At 40.1% G+C, this 23,066-nt stretch overlaps 1 protein-coding gene and 1 long non-coding RNA gene across 4 annotated transcripts; one reads left to right on the top strand and one right to left on the bottom strand.

The window, feature by feature from the left end:
- LOC145341879 (uncharacterized) lies at positions 1 to 19,014 on the top strand. Its single transcript, XM_080186893.1, has 4 exons — positions 1 to 456; positions 12,030 to 12,168; positions 13,671 to 13,810; positions 15,077 to 19,014. Exons 1-4 carry the CDS (start codon positions 209 to 211, stop codon positions 15,888 to 15,890), a joined length of 1,341 nt encoding a protein of 446 aa, XP_080043019.1. The 5' UTR covers positions 1 to 208; the 3' UTR covers positions 15,891 to 19,014.
- LOC145341880 (uncharacterized) lies at positions 15,691 to 22,538 on the bottom strand. Of its 3 annotated transcripts, XR_013886458.1 has the most exons (4): positions 22,448 to 22,538; positions 22,106 to 22,213; positions 19,069 to 19,184; positions 15,696 to 15,776 (listed from the first exon to the last, which is right to left on the bottom strand). It is a non-coding gene; the product is annotated as an uncharacterized LOC145341880 (long non-coding RNA). The 3 variants fall into 3 exon arrangements; XR_013886459.1 differs by lacking the exon at positions 19,069 to 19,184 and having other exon boundaries at positions 15,691 to 15,776; positions 22,099 to 22,213; XR_013886457.1 differs by lacking the exon at positions 19,069 to 19,184 and having other exon boundaries at positions 15,695 to 15,776.
- Between the last annotated feature and the right edge of the window lie 528 nt (positions 22,539 to 23,066).

The raw sequence follows: 23,066 nt of genomic DNA, 5'->3' as shown, positions 1-23,066 counted from the left end.
TAGCAGACACAGTAAACCCGACACATCGTCAGTTTGTTAAAGGGAAGACGTTCTCAATTTTCGGACTGAAATTATTCATTTATTTCTCCGAGAATGAGACAGAATTTTACAGGGGTCGAGAGACTGCCACACAGCCTGAACTACAAGATCTCCAGCAACAGGCAGCGAGTTGGGCGAATCCAAGCCAATCGAGTAAAGGACCGAGGAAATGACTAAAGTTCACATTTTTGTAAAGTCATTAACAATGAGCTACCACAAGCTAAAGGTGGCGGTGATAGGAGCCGGGGCGAGCGGTCTCTGCGCTGCTCGTCACTTGCTGGCCAGGCCACACACTTTCGCACCCCCTGTGGTGTATGAGTTGTCTGACTGTGTTGGAGGTACCTGGGTTTACACGGACAGAGTAGGGAAGGACGACAATGGCTTGCCTATACATTCCAGCATGTACAGGGACTTAAGGTAAGGTGCACCGCATGCCAGGCTAACGGGAATGTAATTTGATATACCAATTAGATAACATTTCATGAACACATCTAAATCCTGCTGTTGGTACATCAAGGTGTGCTCTCGCCGTCCTAATGCTCACTGGAGTATGTCTTCGTCTGATTGCATAATCCAGGTGACAATAAGTGCATGGTTGTTTTGTTTCCCTACATTGTAGGTGCACCATCTGGTGGTCATGTCAATCAGCAGAGCAGTAAAGCAAGAGTCTGTTTTTATCCGTTTGGGCTGCGTAGATATGGGGATCTTTAGGGGCACTTGAACTGTTTAAGTTCATGTTTGCACTACCTTATCCAGAATAACAAATCTTTATATATTGATTTGAAATTTATCTATCCATAACAGTACAATATTGGAAAAATCTGTTAGAACTAAAATTCAACCAGAAAAAAGGGCAAAAATAAATAAGCATCATTTCAGCTGGGTTACATACTTGCATTCTGGATTTCTAAGGTTTGGTTGGATATTGCTGATCAACTGTCTTTCCTGCTAAACTCCTGTCCCAGCCAATTCCGCCCTTTTCCTCTATAAGTGTATTATTTACCCTTATTTAAGCATAGCACAACTGTTTCTGATTGGAGTTTCTCACTTTTAAACCGAATGCTAAATGTTACCATGTTATGATCACTGCTTCCAAGGTTATCCTATACTCTGTTTATTTAAACCTGCCTCATTACATTTACCAAATCCAAAATAAGCTCATCTCTGTTTGGATCTACAATGTATTGTCCTAGGAAACTGTCCTGAATATACTATGAGTTCTTCCACATGGCCACCTCTGCCAATTTTATTTTCCCAATCCACAGGAGGTTTAGTCACATGCCTGTACTGCATTAGCCAATTTCAATAGATGGAGTAAAGGTACTTAAAATTTTAAAAGTAAGGTGGTGACAGGTAGAGGGAAATCATCCAGGATTCCTGCTGCTGATAATTTCAGGAAAATGTACATTTGAATGTTGAATGTTGTACAGTTTGTAACCTGCTGTTGATTAGTATGCCAAAACTGTCTTGGTTCACCCCTTGTAATCAAAGGCAGGCTGGCAGCCATGGAAATGCGTCTCCGCTAAGTTAGGAGAGGAAACTGGGGAGAATAAAACCTGATAAATCTAAATTTGCATCTAACCAAATGGAATGCCCTCCGAGTGTAATGAAATCAGTATCTGCTAAACAGAGAAAATTTAAGCAGTAGCCTTCAGTTGATTAGTCAGAAATTGCAAAGAGAATTCCTCTTAAGTATGAATTTTATACGAGTCTTTCTACTTAAGAATTCTAATATCTGTTTAGTATAAGCAGTCAAGAACTGACATTAAGCCATTTACCTTGAATATCATTTTGATTGAACTACTTGAATTTCAAGATATCCAAATTTTACAATCTAGTAATTAATAGAAATTATAGTAAGTGTGTTTTTAAAAGTACTAACTTTTTCTCTGTGTTGCTGCCTGCTCGGCTCACTTCTTGATTAATATTAGTGTTCATATTTCACCCGTACGTTTCAATCCATGGAGGTCTTGTGCTGCAGTGGTAGTGTTCCTACCTCTGGCCAGAACCTCTGGGTTCTCACTTCAGGACTTGATGGCTGTTGAAAGTGCGTTCAAAATATGGCCAAATAAGTTAATTAACAACCTGTAAATCCTTCCAATACACCTCAAGACGGACAAGACAAAAGGTTGGGAGAGTTTCCTGGTCAGCCATATTACAGAAGGAGATGGCAAACAACCAACTGTACTTTGCTACTCATAATAGTGGACCAACCAAATGGAAGTCCATGGTTGCCAATGTCATTTGAGGACATGGTACCTGAAGGAGGAAAAGGATATTCTAGCCCTTTGCAGTACGAAAAAAAGATTTGTTTAGAATTTATGCCATTAGAAAGGACACATATTCTCTCTAGACAAAACTATCTAATTCTGGTTCGTTATAATTATAGATTTCTCAGGGTGGTAGATTGACTATCCCAAAGCTGGTAATTTTGTGACTTGATGTCGACTTTTACTGCTTTGTAAATCAGTTTTCTAAGTTGGACTGCAAAATTATTCAATAGTTTGCAGAATACTGTTCTCACTTGTAGTGCAAAGAGGGTTTTGTAGCATTTGCTGCATGAGTTTAATATCTTGTTTTACTAATTCTGTACTTGGTGAATGGTATTTTCCCACACCTGTTTAGTTTCACACTGTCGTCCTCAAACAATTGAGTGAAATAGTGAAGTTTGCAATCACCATAGTGCAACTGATCAGTTCCAAAGAGGTTATCCAAATCATGCACAAAGGTATTTCTAGTTTCAGATTTTCTTTCCTTCCATAAATGACGTGTTGGCACCTGAAAAGTCATCTTTTTATAAGAAATATATTAGGGAATTCAGAAGAAACTTTTTAACCCAAACAGTAGTGAGAATCTGGAACTCTACTAGTGGTTGAAGCAATTTATATAGATGCATTTAAGGGGAAACTAGTCAAGCATATCAGCAAAAAGGGAATAGATGGTAATGGTGGTACATTTAGTAGTCAAATAAAGCATAAAAATTGTCATGGACTGTTCAGGCAAAAGGCCTGTTTATGTGCAGTATAACCTATGTAAGCCCAAACTTGAATATCAGTCATGCCTGGATTGGAATTTGATGCCAGTTGTAACTGCAATGTTACAGCTAACAGGCTGTCCTAGATTTTATTTTTAAACAAAACTTAAAGGGGTGGTGGGTGGAGTAATGATATTCCCTTAGTGAAATTAATAGGAACAGTTATTGGGAAGCCAAGTGGGGGTGGGGTAGATGTTGGATAAAGCAGCTTTGGAAAGATTAGAACTTTACATTAAAACTTCTTTCAAAAAACTTATGCTAGTAAGGATCAGGGCAGACTTGCACGTAGACATTGCTGAGTAGTTCACTTTTTAACTTGCTGTTATATAAGCTGTCCATTCGAAAGGCAAACTGTGACTCAGCAGTAGCCTCTGGTGGATGAGGAATCCTAGCTGTGCATAAGTGGACACCAGCTATCGTTCCAAAAATAAACTGTATCAGACATGAATACAGTAACTTTTACTTCAGGCTTCAAATATTGCATTTTGTGTGACTGATTTCAGTGTGTTTGAATGACCCAAGTGTAAGGACTGTTTGAAAAAAAAACTAAAGAAGCTTGGTGCCTGCCTGTCCCATAAATGCAAAATACACAGCGTTCTTGAACCTGTTACAATCCCAGCTGATATTGCTCCTGGAGTGAAACCTGGCTTGATAGAGCCTAACTTGTTTTTAGAAACCATGGAGGGCACTTGCTGCACACATTCACAGGAGTCTGCTCCTGTACTTCTAATGCAAGCAATAGAATGTTATTAAACAGGAAAAATGAACTACATTACACTACATGTTAGACAAAATGGTTGGAAAGATTTCAATACAAACACCACTAAATGAGTGAAATCACATCACTCCTTCATGCCAGCTATACCTTTACAGATACATACAAATTCATAAAGGTACAGCAATATCAATATCAATCTTGACCTCTAATATTCAAGGTAACTATGTAGTACATGTAAGCTAATAAATGAACTGTGATCAGACACATCACATCTCCAGACAAATGATGCCACCAAAGCAGGTTCAAAGAATTTCTTATCATCACCCCCGGGTGCATGTTACACTGTGAGCCAACAAGTCTCACCAAAACACTGTTTTTCTCACAATCATTTCAGTCTCCACATTCAAAGAACTTATCAAGGAATTCTCTCCCAAACAATGCTTTCACTTTGATATCTTGGATATCTCCCAGAGTTCTAACTTCACCTTTCGATGTAGCTCTCCCTGGATCTCCACACGCATTCAAGCTTCACCTTTTGTGTATACATTCAGATGCTTGGCAGTGCCAAACAGTACACCACTGCCTCAAAGGGAATTACTATTTACTGTTAACAGCCTGCAGCATGGAGTCACCAACCTTTTGCTGCCCTCTCAAAACTTCAGGCTTCTCTCAAGTCCACTTTGCTCTAAGTTTGCTCCCCACAGCTTCCTCTCTTTAATTCAGAGCATTTTTCTCTATTCTTTAATTTTAACTACACTTAAAAAGGACCTGCTTCAGAGTCATGCTCTTGTTCCTTAACTAGACTGTCTTCTGGGGACCTCTTTCTGTCCCACTCTCAGGTTTTGGAGCTTCTTTTGATTTGGGATCTGCTCCCTGTCCCCATCCTGTTTCCTGCTCTTTGGACACTGATAACCCTCAGGATTTAGATGGGGAATCCTTAAGTGATCTCCTTGTGGGACTCCTGGAACACAAACTCCCATGGTAATAGGCGATTGCCCACCCAGGTGGAACTCAATCTGAACCCCAGATAAGACAGGTTCCTAAAAAGGTCCCGGACGGGACCATATATGCAATTGTAGAGTTGTGGTTTATTTTTGGGCAGGCTCGAAGGGCTAGATGGCCTACTCCTGCTCCTATTTCTTATGTTCTTATGTTCTTAATAAGATATTGTTTCTTTCCAGTTGGGTTTCTGAGTTATACTGGCAATGGGGTACAAGGAATGTCTTGGGTAACCTTACTGTTTGACAGACCCGATAAGACTGTAGCAGGAAGATTTAAAAACAAACTGAGTGTGTATGCCAAGAATGAAGAGTGAAACCACCTCAAAACAGCACTTGTCAGAAAAGTCAATTAAATTGCATCACTACAAAAAGTGGCCCAATCCAGATGCAACTCCAAATAAATAGCCACTCATTAAACATGGATGTAGACACAGCTGCAGCAATATCCATCACAGGGGAACGTGTCTTCAAGCGACTATGACTGGGCATCTTATCGCTTAGCCTATGAGAAACTAAGGCAAAATTAGTAATGTATACCAGGAAATCATTATGCATAATCGGGACCACTATAATGTTCGCCCATGTCTGTGTGGGTTTCCTTTAGGTGTTCTGATTTCTTCTTACAGTCCAAAGATGTAAATTGTAAATTACCCCTTAGTATCAGGGGGATTAGCAGGGTAAATACATGGGGTTATGGGGACAGGGTGGGATTGTTGTTGGTGCAGGCTTGATGGGCCAAATGGCCTCCCCTTCTGCACTGTAGTGATTCTATGAGTTAAGAAGAGTGAGAGGGAATCTCACAGAAACTTACAAAATTCTAACAGCATTAGACAGGGTAGACTCAGAAAGCATGGTTCCGATGGTGGGGGAGTCCAGAACTAGAGGTCATAGTTTAAGGATAAGTGGTAAATCTTCAGGACTGAGGTGAGGAGAAATTTCTTCACTGAGTGGTAATTTTGTGGAATTCGCTACCACAGAAAGTAGTTAAGGCCAAACCGTTACGTGATTTCAAGAAGAAATTTGATATAGCTTTCGGGGCTGAAGGGATATGGGGGGGAAGGCAGGATCAGGATATTGAATTTGATGATCAGCCATGATCAAAGTGAATGGTGGAGCTTGTTCAAAGGGCTGAATGGTCTACTCCTGCTTCTATTTTCTATGTTTCTATAACCCCAGTCACATATGGGCAACAGACAGTCTTCTCCCTCTATTTAATAGTAGTACAAGGCCCAGGACCCAGTTCCTTGGGAAAGGACTGACTACAAAAATTCACCTGGACTGGCAGTAAATCTTCAAGATGGGTACTGGCAACCTATACAAAGTAATAGGGAACTACCCTGAGGTATTCCAAGTAGGCATCAAAAGATAAAAGGGGCCAATGCAAGGATCTACATAGACTCAAAGGCCCAACCTAAATAATTAATAGCAAGACCGGTCCCCTATGCTCTGCGTGAGAAAGTTGAAACTGAGCTGAAATGGTTAGAAGAACTGGGTATTATATGACTCATGCAATTCTCTGAGTGGGTTACATTGGCAATTTTGGTCTTAGAACTAGGAAACTCGATCACTCTTTGTGGTGACTATAAATCGATTAGACAGGTACCCAATGCCATGAATAGAGGACCTATATGTAAAATTGGCTGAGGGCCATTTCTTTACAAAATTGGATATGAGCCATGTCTACCTCCAATTGGAATTGGAAGCATCATCTAGAAAATATATGACTGTAAACACACACACAAAGGATTAAATGAATACACTCATTTCCTTTTGGGTACCTTCAGCTTGCGCCGTTTTCCAAAGGGCAATGGAAAACATACTGCAAGGATTATCCAGAGTGGCAGTTTACTTGGATGACATTTGAATTACAGGAGCCACTGTTAAGGAACATCACAAAAGCTTGGAGGAAGTTTTGCGGTGTGATCCGAAGCTGATGTCTGACTAGAAAGGGAAAAGTGCTTCTTTCAGGTACCCAAAATAACGTATCTCGGGTACAGGGTGGATAAAGATGGGCTACACCCCACTGAGAGAAGGTTAAAGCCATAAACAAGGCTCCGACCGCAAGAAACATGATAGAGTTAAAATCGTTTCTGGGCCTCATTGACTACTATGGAAAATTTATTCCGAGTCTGGTGACTTTGTTGGTACACCTCCACAAGCTGCTAAGAAAAAAATCAGCAGAGGTTGTGGCAAAGCCACAGGAAGATGCTTTTCTGAGAGTCAAACACCAAATACTGTATTAATCCACTATGATCCATGAAGACTACTTGTCATAACATGTAACGCCTCTCCCTTTGGAATGGGAATCGTGCTGTTGCACCATTGGGTCACTGGGATGTAGTGCCCAATTGCATATGCATTATGGACCTTAGCAGATACAAAAAGAGGTCTGCGTAAACTGAGAAAGAGGATTTGACAATGGTATTTGCTGTAAAGAAATTTCATCAATATATTTATGATCAGCATTTTACCAGAGTAACAGAACATAAATCTCTGCTGGGTCTTTTTTCAGAACATAAAACAATTCCCCCCTTACCAGCGGGACAAATATAGTCTTTGGCACTATTGTTAAGCACTTAGTAGTACAGCTTCGAAATTGTCTAGGGACACAGATTGCCAACGCAGATACTCTGAGCTGCCTACCTTCATCGCCAAAGATGGACAAAGTCATCTTGAAACTAAATGTTATGGACACTGTACCAGTACGAGCCAACAAATTCAAGCGTGGACCCGGAAAGATTTCACCTTGGCAGAATTACATCGCATCATATTAAATGGAGGACTACAGGAGTATCCTACTCAGGACTTAAAACCATATATGGCAAAATACCCAGAGCTGAGCATTTGAGGATTGTATCGTTCTATGGGAAGCCAGGGTGATAATCCAATGTCCAGCCTGGTGACCAATTCTCCACGTGTTACATAATGGCTATCCAGGGATCTGCAAAGTGAAAATGCTAGCTAGAAGCAATTTGGTAGTCTTGTATAGATGGAGACACAGAGAGGCTGGTTAAAATATACAGAAACTTACTATACACCCGGAAGTCCCCACCACTAGCCTCACTACATGAAAATGGCCAGGGAGATCCTGGGTACAAATGTATGCAGCCTTAGCTGAGCCATTTATGGACTTTGTGTTCCTAATGTTGATTGATGTCCACTCCAAGTGAATTGATGCACACAGGATGGACTCTACAACTTCTCTTAACATCATAGGCTTAGGCAGTCCAAACACACAAGGGATACTGGAAGTCCTCGTAACACACAATGGGACCTCATTTACCACTGCAGAGTTCAAAACTTCTGTGGCCACAAATGGAGTAAGGCATGTCCGCTTGGCACCCTATCGCCCATCCTCAAATGGCCTGGCTGAGCAAGCAATCCAGGTGGTTAAAAATGGTATGAAAATACAAACTTAAGGCCTCCTTAGATATAAAGTTGGCATGGTTTCTTTTTAAAACAGGACAACACCACACATGATAACGGGTGCTAGCTCCATCAGGATGCATGATTGGCAGATGCCTTCGGACCAAGCTTAGCCTCACTTTCCCAAAACTGAGTGAGGAAATCAAGGAAAAACAAGAGGCCCAAAAAGGGGACCATGATGGACATATGCCTGATAAGAGTTTTTAAACCAGAAGACACCTTCCATGTGCGAACCCGCAGAACCTACATGGGGAATCCTTAATTGATCTGACTGTGGAATATGAGTTCCTGTGGTAATGGGCAATTGTCTACCCAGGTGGAACTCCTCTTCTGAGCCTTTGATAAGGCAAACCCTGAGTGGGTCTGGTGTTCTGTGGTCCCGAAGGGGATTCATGTATACGCACCACAAGGTTGTGCTTTAACTTTTGATTTAAGAATAAAACATTGTTCCTTTCCAGTTGGCTTCCAGATTTACTACAGACACCTTCTCTGGGATGGTGCACCTGTTCCAAGTTATCTGACCTTCTTTTCACACCATTTCACTTTTTTCTTGTTGTTTGCCTTCTGCATAGATGCAGGGCTGGATTCCTATCTGAAGAAATAAGTAAAAAAATTCTGGATGTAAAGATGTAAAAATCCACAAACTGCTCATGTGTCGCCATTCTTCGGTTGGTGCATAAGCAGAACTTGAAAACAACAAAAAAAAATGATCTGCAGTACTGCCATTCCACGGCTGATGCATGTGTAACATATTCCATCTTGTTCTGTGTGTGTTTTTTTTTGCTTTTTTTTTTAATCGCTCATGTTGCATTTAGATGGCTGCTGTATAGCCGTTCAACCTTTGTTCCTTTACTATATCTGTATTCAATCCCTTTGGCTTGTGCATCATGAGATCTTTTCATTAATCTCTCCCACCTTCCACCCTATCACAAACATTCCCTTTTGTTCTTCTTGCCCCCTTGCTTCCTTCTACTGGCTTAAAAACTCATACATATCTATCTTTTGTTTATTCTAGTGCAGGATTGTCAACCTGTAATGTTAACTATGTTTATCTCCGCAGATGCTGCCTGACCTGCTGAGTACTTCCAGCAGTTTCTTGATTTTATTTCAGATTTCTATCGGCAGTATTTTGCTTTGTATCGACATCTAATGGTACTTGAAAAGTAAAATGAGTTCTTTGATGTTCAGACCAATGCTCATTCCTCTACCAATATTACTGAAAGATTGATCATCTATCTCATTGCTTTTTCAAAATTATGAAAAAAGTGTGCTTATGAACAAAACAATAACTGCAATTGAATGTATATTCAATTTCCTTCATTTAATGACATGAAGAGCACTATAGAAATACAATTTATTTTATTGCTAACTAACTCGTCAATCTCCAATTGATCTTAGCATTTTTGGATAGTTTTTAAATCTGTATCGTTGCTGCCTTACCTAGTAGGTATATAGGTGCCAGAACTTGAAATGGGGAAAACAACAGATGTGGAAGAGTAACAAGTTCAGCTTTTGAGCATTTTCTGCCCCATAACTGTCTTTACATTAGAACATAAGAACATAAGAAATAGGAGCAGGAGTAGGCCATCTAGCCCTTCGAGCCTGCCCCGCCATTCAATAAGATCATGGCTGATCTGTCGTGGCTCAGTTCCACATTCCCGCCTTCTCCCCATAACCCTTAATCCCCTTTCTTATCAAAAACCCATCAACCCGCGTCTTAAAAATATTTAGCGAGGTAGCCTCCACCACTTCAACGGGCAGAGAATTCCAGAGATTCACCACCCTTTGAGTGAAGAAGTTCCTCCTCAACTCCGTTCTAAACCGTCCCCCCTTTATCTTGAGGCTGTGCCCCCTAGTCCTACTATCCTTTCTGAGCGGGAAGAGTCTCTCCACCTCTATCCTATCCATCCCATTCATCATCTTATACGTCTCAATGAGATCTCCCCTCATTCTTCTAAACTCTAACGAGTACAAGCCTAATTTATTCAGCCTCTCCTCATAGCTCAACCCCCTCAACTCCGGCATCAGCCTAGTAAACCTCCTCTGCACTCCCTCCAAGGCCAAAATATCCTTGCGTAAGTACGGCGCCCAAAATTGCATACAGTACTCCAGCTGCGGCCTCACCAATGCCCTATACAGCCGCAGCAAGACCTCCCTACTTTTATATTCAATCCCCCTCGCTATGAAGGCCAGCATCCCATTCGCCTTCCTGACCACCTGCTGCACCTGCAAGCTGGGTTTTTGCGACTCATGCACAAGGACCCCAAGGTCCCTCTGCACCGTCGCCTGCTGCAGTTTTTCGCCACGTAAGTAATAATCCTTCCTACCATTATTCCTACCAAAGTGGACCACCTCACACTTGCCAACATTAAATTCCATTTGCCATTTCCTGGCCCATTCGCCCAGCCTATCTAGATCCTTCTGTAGACTCTCCACACCCTCCGCACAATTTGCCGTTCCACCAATCTTGGTGTCGTCAGCAAATTTCGACACCCTACACTCGGTTCCCTCCTCCAGATCATCTATATAAATGGTAAATAGCTGAGGCCCCAGCACCGACCCCTGGGGCACTCCACTAGTCACCATCCGCCAATCCGAATAGCACCCATTGACCCCCACTCTCTGCCTCCTATTTGACAACCAATCCTCTATCCACGCTAACACCCTACCCCCAACTCCATGTCCCCTGACCTTCTGCAATAACCTCTTGTGAGGCACCTTGTCAAACGCCTTCTGAAAATCAAGAAATCATAAAGAAATCAACACTTGGGATTCACAAAATAACAGCGAACATTGTAAATAAAATTCAAAGTCATGAATAACGTTAGTATCTGTTTTACTACAGTTCTTCAAAAAACAATGCAATAATGATGGAATCTACAGGCACAGGCTGTTATCCAGATAAAAATACAAGGCAGAAAGGAAAGTTCTGGAAATTCTGCATGTCACGACTGAAAAACGAAAATGAGAGAGAGTCAATCTATTAATATCTGAAAGGAGAATTAAAATTAACATTTCTGTGATGACCACATTAAATATTAACTTATCTTTTCAGATAGTACTAGAGTAATTGTATAAGTTTAGAAAGATAAGGTACAAAAGGAGGCCATTTGACTCATTATAATTGCGCTGGCTCTTTTAAAAGAGCTATTGAGGTATTTTCACTCTCATACTTTCTCCAAAGCATTACAATTTCTTTTCAGTTCAAGTATTTGTCATGTTCATTTTTTAAATTATTATTGAATCTGTTACCAGTGCAGTGCATCCTGGATCATAATGACCTGTTTTTATCTTATAGTGCCACTGGTTCTTTTGCCAATTACCTCAAACTTTTATTTTAACTCATAATCAAAACTTGTCTACTACCAGGATTCAGTTTGTAATCAGACAATGGTAAATTAAACTTTATTCAAGAGGATTCTAAAGTTAAATATGAACAAGGAGGGGTAATTTTCAACTTCATGCTCCTGCAGAGGAGTACCAGCACTAGAAATATGTGCCAACATTCTCAGATCAGCACTGTTTGTGCCTTCTCTGGCCATTAATTTAAATGGTTGAAAATCATGCACAAAATTATCGATGCTTGTCCCTCATGGGCAACATCATCCACCAGCAGCACAAAGTCTGAACTTGCCATCTATAATAACTGCTTAACTCCCTCATGGGCAAGATCATCCACTGGCAGCACAAAGTCTGAACTTGCCATCTATAATAACTGCTTATTATGTGAAAGAAACAACTTTCATTTGTTGAGTGACACTGCAGAAATTTAACACTATGATTTTGTTTTTGTCTCTCATCTTATCTTTAGGACTAACCTTCCAAAAGAGGTCATGCCCTTCCCGGATTTCCCATTTGACCCTCAACTACCTTCTTTCATTCATCACAGTGATGTGAAATCATACCTGGAACAATACACTGATCATTTTGAAATTCAACCCCACATAAAGGTACTAAATTTTGCAATGTTGCTTTTGTAAAGTTTGAAACTTGTCATCCAATAGAGATGGAACAGGAACCAAGTTTTACCCTGATAGCTATTCTGAAAGAGTTAGAAAAGGAAAAAAAGCACTTTGAGCTTCAAAGTAACTATTTTTAACACCCAGGTTGAATCCTGTATGGGTCACCCCATACAACGACAACTCGCAGTCCAAGTCTGACTCCAATCGCCCACTGTCCTCCCAGTCTGGCCCCCTTCTAGCCTGGCCACCTCCATCCATTTTTCCCAGTGAGACACTTCCCTCCCTCTCTCCTGGTTCAACCACCCCTCCTGATCTGACTTCCTCACAGTCCAACTCTCCCTGCCCCCCACCCCCCATCACTTTCCTGATCTGACCCTCACTCCATGTCCGACACCTCCTCCAGGTCCAACTCTGGCATCCTCCTCCAGACCGACCCACACCCACTCCTAGTCTCATCACCCCTTTTACCCCAGTTTTGACTCCCTCCCACTGGATCTCAGCATTCCCCCCCCACCCCCCCCCATTTTGATTGCACACCCAGGGTCTCCCTACTTCTGACTCAGGCCCCTGTTCCTGCTCTGGACCCTCCAATTCCGACCCTGCCAGATTTGACTCAGTCCTCCGTATGATGTCTGAACCCCACTTACCTTTCAAATCTACCCTCTCCCTTTATAACTGCTTTATAGCAGTTAGCGCCATAAAAAGGGAGTGTGTCTTTCCTCTCTGTACTTAACACCGATGTGGCTGGGGTGTGCTTCATTGCTTCTGTTCCACTAGGCCCGAGGGAGGAAAGTCGGGCACGACGGGATTTGGAAATTCAGTGAGGGTTTGTGGATTGGCTGCTGGTCAAGTCGGCTGCCTTGTCCTTGATGGAATTGAGCTTCTCGAATGTTGTTGGAGCTGCACTCTTTCAAACAAAAGTATTCCATCACACTCCTGACTTGTACCTTGTTGATTGTAGATAGGTTTTCAGGAGTTGGGATTTGAGTTACTCACAGCAGGATTTTTAATCACTGACCTCTTGTAGCCACAGTATTTATGTGGCTAATCCAATTAATTTTCTGGTCAATGGCCAGGATGTTGGTAGGAGGTCACTATTGACCATGTTCCTTTCCCAAGGATCATGTTGCACAGGAAACATGTTTAAATAACATTCATGAACTGGCCTTGCAGAGTCAAATGAGAGGGAAGTTCATTATACCACTGGTGCAGATTGTGGGCTTGTGTAGCAATCCTGATGGCCATATTTTGTCAGGATTATTGAAATAGCCCTTTACTCACCATTGAATTTCTCCCTTTTACACCCCATGTTATAACCTTCTGACTGCCATCCACTCCCGCCACTTGCCTATCCAAATCTTTAGCCCATTGCTTGGTTACAGTAAGTAAGGCTGGAAGGAGTAACTGGGGAGAGTGGGGGGGTGTGGTGTTTTGCAAAATGTATTTGCAGCTCTGAAAAACTTGTGAATAGTTGGCAAATCTTTTCACAGTTTTGTACATATGTTGAAGCATTGAATCCTGTTTATGGAACTACTGGAGATGCTCAGAACTCATGGGAAGTAACATGCTTGAATTTGAACAGTCATTGCCGTACTACAGAGAGATTTGATTCTGTTATTGTTTGCAATGGGTGAGTCTGCAGTGTTAAATTTTAACAATGAGAAATGCTTTTTTTATATCTCCAAGGTATCTGAAATAAATTTAACGTCATTTGTTTCTCCACATCTATTTTTCACCTAATTTTGACAACCCATTTTCTCACAACCACCTTTGGCTCAGAGGATGGGTCGAGGTCTAAATGCTATCTGATGTGAAGCATTGTAGTGTCTATCAATCTAATTGAAAACATTTATCACAGTTGAAAGAAGCTGAATGGGGCTACATACAGACTCTACTGTAAATGGGATTAACTTTACTATCTCTGAATACATTTAATCATTTATTCATAAAACAGGAGTACAGTGTGCCTTCCCATCTATAGTTTTCCATATTTTATGGTAGGAGTAACGGTGAGGTTATTAGTACTTGACGTCATTATCAAATAATGTAGACAGCAACTTCTGGAGTTCGTTCATATGCTGCTTAACACAGAAATTACCAATGCTGTCTTATTTTGCTTGCTTCTCCCCAAGCTTTGTTACATTGTACCTTGCCAATAGATTCAGCAGCAAAACACATGAAAGACATGAAGATGTGGTATTTACCCATTGATTAACCACAAAATAAGGGCAGTAAAAGTTAGGGCGTGTTCATTCAGGGGTAAGTGAACATTTGAATGATGTGTTAATCTTAATTATTGCCAAACAATTCTGGCCCAGAACATTTAATTTTGCATGTCTGGAATGCCATTTCCTCAGAATTTATTGTAGAAGATGTTTTAAAAATATTTTACCAGTTTCCATCTTAATCCCATCTTTCTTTCCTTTTGTTATTTTGCTCTCTGTACATGATTTTACATTAAATGAACTATCTCATTCATACTTCATGGTTGAGGCACTGCATGTCTCCATGAAGATGCTGTTGCTGCTTTATCACACACGCCACAGATTCACTGTAGAGGATGTTGTACTGTGAAGGATCTCTAATTGCCATAACTTGCTGATCAAAAGCCCACAAAAACTCTGTGGACAATTGTAAGCATGAAGAATAGTGAATGTTGTTTCTTTACCGCTGACCATGAAATCTGTGCCATGGATCCTTTAATAAGAAAACTGTAATAAATGAGAAATTTGTAAATCAAATGTACAACTGTTAAATCAATTAAACATAGCAAGCAGGAAGTTCTAACACTTGGTGAACAAGCTTTTGTAAATCTTTGAAATGTTTTGTTATATTTAGATGGCTTGTAAAATGTTACAATAACCAAGTTCTCAATATGCGTTAATTTGTATTTCAGCCACTATTCTGATCCTTTTGTCCCTCACTTGCCTGAAATTGAACATTTCAAAGGACAGAAAATGCACAGTCATGAGTACAGATTTGCCGAGCCTTTCACTGGAAAGAATGTGGTTCTGCTTGGTGCTGGTCCATCTGGAACTGATATAGCATTGGAATTATGTTCGGTGGCAAACCAAGTTGTCTTGATACACAATAATGTGCCGATATCCTCACAGCTGCCTCCAAATTTCCTGCAAGTCAAAGGTGTGAACGGATTTTCAGAGACTGGAGTGATTTGTAATGATGGAATGGAATATCCTGCAGATGTATTCATGTTCTGCACTGGTTACAACTATTCTTTTCCTTTTCTCGGAAAAGAAGTGGGCTTAAAGATCACAGATCACAGAGTTACCCCACTTTACAAACATGTTATTCACACAACCTTTCCAACTTTGTCTTTTATTGGTTTATGCAAGGCGGTTTGTCCTTTTCCTTTGTCCCACAGCCAGGTCTTGTTTGTTTTGGCATCTTTAGATGGTACTCATAAACTACCATCTAAAGCTGAGATGGATGTGCTAACAGAACAGGAATACCAGTCCTCTTTGCAAAGTGGAATTCCTCACAGACATTTTCATAAGTTGGATAGCCTTCAGTGGAGTTACATGGCTGAGTTAGTTCATTTATCCAAAACTGATCCCATACCACCTGTTATAAAAGATCTGTATGAAGCAAACAAGAAAATAAGAAAGCAGGATCTATGTAATTATAAAAGGTTTAACTATAAAATAGTAAGCCAAGATACATGGATGAAAGTGAAGCCTGAACAATTATAAAACCGACAGTCACTTCTTTAATTTGCATCTTCCAGCCTCCAGAGTAAGCCAGCTAAATGAGTTCTAGGGAAATTATGGTGCAGATTTTCCCATCCTTGTGCTTTGACTTATCAGACCTGTGTGCAGCGTATAGAGGAAATGTGGGCAGGGAAGATCACACATTGTAAGGAAGCCTGTACAATTTCTTGTCCATTAATTTGGATGGAGAATCAGGCATGCTTCCTCGTGTATAATCCTTCCGGTCCAGTTTTTCTCTCTCCACTGTACTTGAGCACTGTAAATGGCTAGTTATGGTGATGGAAAATGTGTTCAATGGCTAAATGTACAAATGAAAATTGTCATAACAATGCAGAGAACTACTGCTGCTAAAAGTCTTTGAATCCCAGGAGCTAAGGCATGTCACCAGTTTGCTTTTCCTCTGCTAAATATCATTTGCTTCATGCTATTGTTGCCAAAATTTAGGACAAACCTTTGATCTTGTATACAGAAGTAGCTTAACTTGGACCAAGGATAGAAAATCAAATGTTCTGTTATCTGAATTGTTCAGGTTTCTCAGGAGCTCATATAACAAAACTCTATAAAGATGGCCAATTTGAAACTTTCAAGGCCAAGTGTGCAATAGAAAGAAAGCCATAGTCTTTTGATCGTATGATGACAGCAATAATCAATTCTTTGTTAAATTGACAACCATATTGAGAGCAAATAAGCAAAACCAAAATAATTATATAACAGGCTAAGGCACAGATTGTAATTTTGCATTCAGTTGGAAGTGTAAGGCCAAGCTGGAGGTGAGTAAACCATACCCTTTGACCCATGAACTATATATAACCTGTGTCATACAGAATAAATGGGTCAGCATTTCGGCATCAGCATCTGGTAAAGGTTTTAAGTACTATACAAATTTGAATAAGCTATTTGTTTTGTTGATGCTTATTAGCTAAAATATAAACATGATGCTATAGTTTACCAAATCTGCCTTGTTGCGAACATGCACGCTTTAGGAATGCATGCACCATATTTTCGATATATTGCAGAACATGATGAATTAATTGGATTTTCCTCTTGTGACCTTAATCAGTTAAGTCATTATAATCAATGATTTGTTGGCTATTTGTCCAACTGGAAAACAGATGAAGACTGCAGAAATTTATGCAAAAGTATCTGCAGATGTGAGTCCTAGCCATTATGGGAATTTTACTTTTCATTTCACAAACACATCTCTTGGGATTTTGAGGTGACAAAACTGCACTGCCTGTAGGACGTTTTCACAGTAGCAACTGTCTTGACCCTATTCAAAACTGGGATTCTTCTTTCAATTCATAGACAACCCAGCTACAGTACAACACAAGTGCTGTTCAGCCTTATACTTCAAGCATTCCCACTAAGAATTGCTGTTGGTATTCATGGAATCATACTCAGCAAGAGCAGGCACCCTGAGAAACAAAAGCTGATGTAATTCTGATCAACTTTCATTGGAAACAGAGATACAAAGACTCTTCTGAGCAAAAACATTTAACTAATCAAAATTTAGGATAATAGAAAATGTCAGTTTATTTTTAGTTACATTTTCTTTTGCCATATTACCAAAAACACTATTCTGAATATTACAGCAAAGCACTACAGATGCTGGAAATCTGAAATAAAAACAAAGAAAAAGCCTGGAATACTCAGCAGAACATTCTAATGAAAGTTCATCAACCTTAAATATTTGTTTTCTTTCTCTCTCTCCACAGATGCTGTCAGACCTGCTGAGTATTTCCAACTTTTTTATTCTAAATTTTAAATTAAGATCTTGTAAATGTAAATTTCACTATATAAAAAAAAATTTTAAGATATTTTCTTGCTATTACTATTATGAGCTGTTACTTATTACCGTGTTCTTATCAAACATAGCTGCAAACAATGTAATTATGCTGTCTGTTTGCCATGTATAATATTATAAAGTATTTACAGGATAGAAACAGGCCATTCAGCCTATCAGATTATTTATGCTCCACATCAGCCTTCTGCAACCCCATCAACATATCATGTTTCTTTGCATCTCAAACACTTGTGTGACTTCCCCTTCTAATATATCTATATTCTGTGTAAAGCAGTTCATCCTGAATTCTCCACTGATTTTTTCTATGACTATCTTATATTTATGCTCCTTAGTTCTGGTCTTTCCTTATGTGAAAACATAGTCCCAATGTCTATCTACTGTACCAAACTCCTTCATAATTTTAAAGACCACTTTTGGCTTTTTGTTTTAGGAAAAAAAGGGATTTGGCCTGTTCGATCCTTCCTGTTGGTATAGCCAGTCTGTTCTGCTATTATTTCAGAAAATCTTTCTTGTTCTTTTTCTAGTGTGTCATTTTTGAAATATAATATAGAGATCAGAGCTGCTGACAATATGCCAAGTGCGGTCTAACCAAGGGTTTATACGAGTTTGACATAACTTCTCTACTTTTCAATTCTATCAGTCTGGAACTGAAATCCGGTCTCTTGCCTTTTTTGTGTGACCATGTTAACCTGTGAATGAAGTATGTATCTCTTCCTTCAAATCCATCTGCCACTCTCCCCCATTTAGAGACTTGCTTTCAAAGAATATGTGGCCTCTTTATTCTTCCCTTCCAAGTGTATCACCTCATGATGATCTATATTGAAGTTGATTTCCCAATTACTTGTCCATTCTGCAAGTTTATTAATATCTTCCTTCTGTCTGTCTTTTCTTTGAGATAGCATTACACCACAGCAATTGTTGCCAAAGCTGGCCATGATAATATCACAATGTTGAAAATGGTTGCACAAAAGAATATTTAATAATTATAAAACTTATGTAACAAGTCAGTAGCAACAAGAATCAAACATGGTGAATCTTCCCTGTTAAATTTTCTAAAGGGCTCTGTTTTATGTTAATGATAGAATAAGCCTAACATTCAAGGAAAGGATTTAACCCAATGTTTGACAAATAGAAACCATATTACACTGAAGGGTTAGATCATTGCATTTTACAATACCTTCAGCCTGTGTAAACCACAAAGAGGTAATAGATCTTTTAATTATGCACTAATTTTTGAACCAACTAACATATTTGATACTGCTAGGATTAACTTTGTTCTATTAAAAATATTGCATTACTTGACTATTTTGTCAATTATTTAATTTTAGGATTTACCATGATTGCATTGCAGTGTACCTGTTTATAAGATGGATTCATGATTTACATTACTGAGAAAATAACTTTAAAAATGCAGCAATATGTTCCACTCTTTCCCTCTTCCAATCTTGTACCCCAGCACTGGACATCAGGTCCTGTTGAGATGGCAGGAAGAGGAATTGGTTTAGTCAATTAGAGATCATGACTGGTTAGCTGCAGAACTGGAGAGTGAGTTGGGGCAACTGTTTTTTGTTTTTTTCCTGTCACCAGCTGCTTGCCCCTCACCATGATGGCATGACTGAGATTTACTCAATTTGTGGAATTGTTGGCATGAACTTGCATGTCACATCACACTGTTACTCAACACAATTTAATGAAACTCACTCCCACAGGTTGCAGAAGCTACCAATCACCAATAGAGAATACATGGGTCCCGAATGGTATGTTTATTCAGCCAGTTTCTTTCCTTAACTACCCCCTCATTCCCTCTTTTTGCAACCCTTAATTTTTCTAATTTGTTTGGAGATCTCCCCTGTAACTACACTTAAGTGTATTTTATTTAATTTGAGGACTTCTACTAGGTGCATTCTAGTAAAGAAAATACTTGGAAGTAAACAAGCAAATAAAAACATTGTTTTTTGAACAATTATCTAATCTGTCAGCAATTATTGTTAGAAAGAGAGCCAGACTGCTAACGGGAGAGACACCATCTGGACGCAAATTTTCTTTATAATTCTCTTGCCAAAAAGTGAAATTCAAGCAACTGCAAAAACAAAATGGTTTATTATTACAGTCCAATTCTTTTTTGTATCCCCCAAATTATTTGCATTTTAAGTAAAATTCTCCAAATCACTAAACAACTTATTCATATCTATAAGAGTCAGTGATAAGCAAGCCCTGCAACAGACACAGACAGAGCAGACTCGATGGGTCGAGTGGCCTAATTCTGCTCCTATGTCTTATGGTCTTATTAGTAAAAGAGTGCTGCGTGGCTCAACACCCAATGTGACTAAACCTTGTACTGACACTGTGGCACAGTGGCTAGCATTGCTGCCTCACAGGGCCAAGGACCCGGGTTTGATTCCCGCCTTGAGTAACTGTCTGTGTGGAATTTGCATGTTCTCCCCATGTCTGTGTGGGTTTAGAAATCATAGACATCATAGAAACCCTACAGTGCAGAAGGAGGCCATTCAGCCCATCAAGTCTACACTGACCACAAACCCACCCAGGCCCTACCCCTATATATTTACCCACTAATCCCTCTAACCTATGCATCTCATGACTCTAAGGGGCAATTTTTAGCATGGCCAATCAACCTAACCCACACATCTTCGGATTGTGGGAGGAAACCGGAGCATCTGGAGGAAACCCACGCAGACACGAGGAGAATGTGCAAACTCCACACAGACAGTGACCCAAGCCGGGAATTGAACCCGGGTTGCTGGGGCTGTGAAGCAGCAGTGCTAACCACTATGCTACTGTTCCTCCAGGTGCAACGGTTTCCTCCCACAGTCTGAAAGATGTGCTAGTTAGTGTATCAGCTATGTTAAATTCTCCTTCAGTGTACCCACACAGGCACCGGAGTGTGACGACTGGGGGGATTTTCACAGTACCTTCATTACAGTGTTAATGTAAGACTACTTGTGACATTAATATTACACTTTAAACTTTTCTTTTGACTGGAAGCATCTGATATGCTGTGAGCAGTATTAAATATAATCATATTATTGATGTAATGCATGACTTCCAGGCAAAATGAAATCAGTTTGTTGTGTCAACCGGAAAATAAAATACTTTATGCCCCTTCTTGCCTTGGGGTGGGGGATGATCTTTTCTGGTTTAATGAAATCATTATTTACCTTTTGATGGATTCTTTGGGGTTTTCTCAGCTATCGGAAACTGGTATCAAGTTTAAAGACTACAGCAAGCGGATCTCTACATCCTTCTAATTGGGATGGGGATTTATTATAACCTGGAATGCCAGCTGCTCCCTACATCTAATTGGGGGGGGACGGGGGGGGGACGGTGGTAGGATCCAGTCGGAGTGTCTCATTGAGCAATGCAATCCTCCCATAGCTAATACACCGTGGCCTCCCAATCTCACTCCTGCCACCAGACTTTTAGCACTCTTTCGAGGTTTTGCTGTTTTGAATGCTGCCAACCACAACTTGCATGTTGACGATTTCGACACCATGTGATCTACATGGTCTGCAACAAAAAAATGCTCAAAGGGGGAATTTACAGCATGCAATTTAACCATTATCGCTGACTCTTATAGACACTGAATAAGTCATTTGTTGATGTGGAGAATTTTACTCTGCTTAAAATGCAAATAATTTGGGGAATACAAAAAAAATTGGACTGCAATAATAAACCATTTCCGCTTTTGCTATTGCTTGAATTTCACTTTTTGGCAGTAGAATTATAAAAAAGGTTTGCGTCCAGATGGTGTCTCTCCCGTTAGCAGCCTGGCTCTCTTAACAAAGCATCCCCCTATCAATCATCTTGGATGATTCCCATCGCACATTATATCAAACAGCACACGCTTTGTAGATGTAGAGAAAAGAACAAATTATATGCTATTCACACACGAAAAGAGAGAAACAATAAAAAATACACGTGACCGTGTGTGTGTGTCATATTTCTAAGGATGACTATTTTTGACAAGTTAAGCCGATCTGATTTGCTGGCAATGGGCCGGAAGGGAAACAGTACAGCTAATTAGACTCATTGCAAGTTAAAGGCGACAACACCATGAATATATTCTGATGATTAAAGCTCCTGCCATTACACTTTTTTTTTAAATTTCCCCCTCCCCCTCCCCTTTTCCCTCAAATAAAACCATAGCTCCCGATGAAAAATAATGACCACGTCGAGGAAATGAAAGCAGTGAACAACGACCTAACTGGAATAATCCTATTCTGCCTCAAGGCTGGTTTGTCCTTATCGATGAATGTATCATTTAGCAACGTGCAAACGCACCATCAGAAATTGTTTACGTAATCCACGAAATAAAAACAGTTCAATTTCATTAAAAATAACTATGGTAAAAAAAATGGCCAGCAATACATGTTACCGTCTTTTCACCATAGCATTCGATGCTTGCATCTGTTTCGACAAATACATCGTCGCTGTTTAAAGACGCCCTTCTAATTGAAAAGGAAGTAGGCCTCCAGTTTTCGAACTGCAGAATGCGAATCAATCCGGCAACAGAAATTGCAGTAAAAAATAAGATATAACATATGCATTATTTATCAAATCAAATGTAAACACGTACCATTTTTTAAAAATAGAGGCATCCGTTCGAAGCAATAAATACATCTTTTTTTAAAAAAACATTAGTACAAAACCTAAGTATGATACCAAATCCCAGATGTAAATGTACACAGAGCCATCCTCAGTATAAGCTAACACTGACCATTTGCTGAACGCACAGAGGCACGCTCGGTGAAGCTATAAAAAATATCCCAGCGTTGAGAGATTAACCTGGTCTCTATAGCGGTAACGGATCCGAGCAATGGGATTCTCTAAGTGTACATGAACATTACGCAAGATCCTGCGCCTTCAAGCCACCGAGAAAGAGGTGAGAGGAACCCTGTTCGCACTAACAGGGGGGTTTAAACACAGAAGCATCAGGGACTCAGGAGAGAGAGAGAGAGAGAGCCATCACGGAAGATTCCTTGATTCAGCACCATCCACTCCAGACTGCTCTGAAAACACAAGCGTCCTCCCCCCAGCATTGGAGCAATGCTGCAAGATTGGAAAAAAACATCAGGTCTGTTGTTTTTCTCTTGAGGTGTGGAGACGCATTGCTGTGCCAAAAGGCGTAATCCTCCTAACCAACTGAATCTCGCTCTTTCTTTAGAAGATTTCATTATAAATATGCCATCATTTTTGAATAATTATCGCAGGCGGTCGAATCCCAGATGACTGGAATTTTGTAGTAACCGACTGTTGGTTCATTTTTGGTGGACCCATCATCTTTGTTGAAGGCGTTGCTCGTGTTTCTTCTTTCTTGTTTGTTTTTTTTTTGATTT

This window comes from Carcharhinus amblyrhynchos, chromosome 4, assembly GCF_965287045.1.
Source record: "Carcharhinus amblyrhynchos chromosome 4, sCarAmb.v2.hapA, whole genome shotgun sequence".
NCBI classification, from domain to species: Eukaryota; Metazoa; Chordata; class Chondrichthyes; order Carcharhiniformes; family Carcharhinidae; genus Carcharhinus; species Carcharhinus amblyrhynchos.
Note: the sequence above shows the minus strand (reverse complement) of the source record. Positions and strands in the feature narration are given on the sequence as shown.

Excerpts from the sequence above, each read along its gene's own strand:
- LOC145341879 (XM_080186893.1), top strand. The coding sequence starts at position 209 with ATGACTAAAGTTCACATTTTTGTAAAGTCATTAACAATGAGCTACCAC. Across the intron at positions 457-12,029 it reads AGCATGTACAGGGACTTAAG|GACTAACCTTCCAAAAGAGG; the intron begins GTAAGGTGCACC and ends TCTTATCTTTAG. Across the intron at positions 13,811-15,076 it reads TCTGTTATTGTTTGCAATGG|CCACTATTCTGATCCTTTTG; the intron begins GTGAGTCTGCAG and ends TTTGTATTTCAG.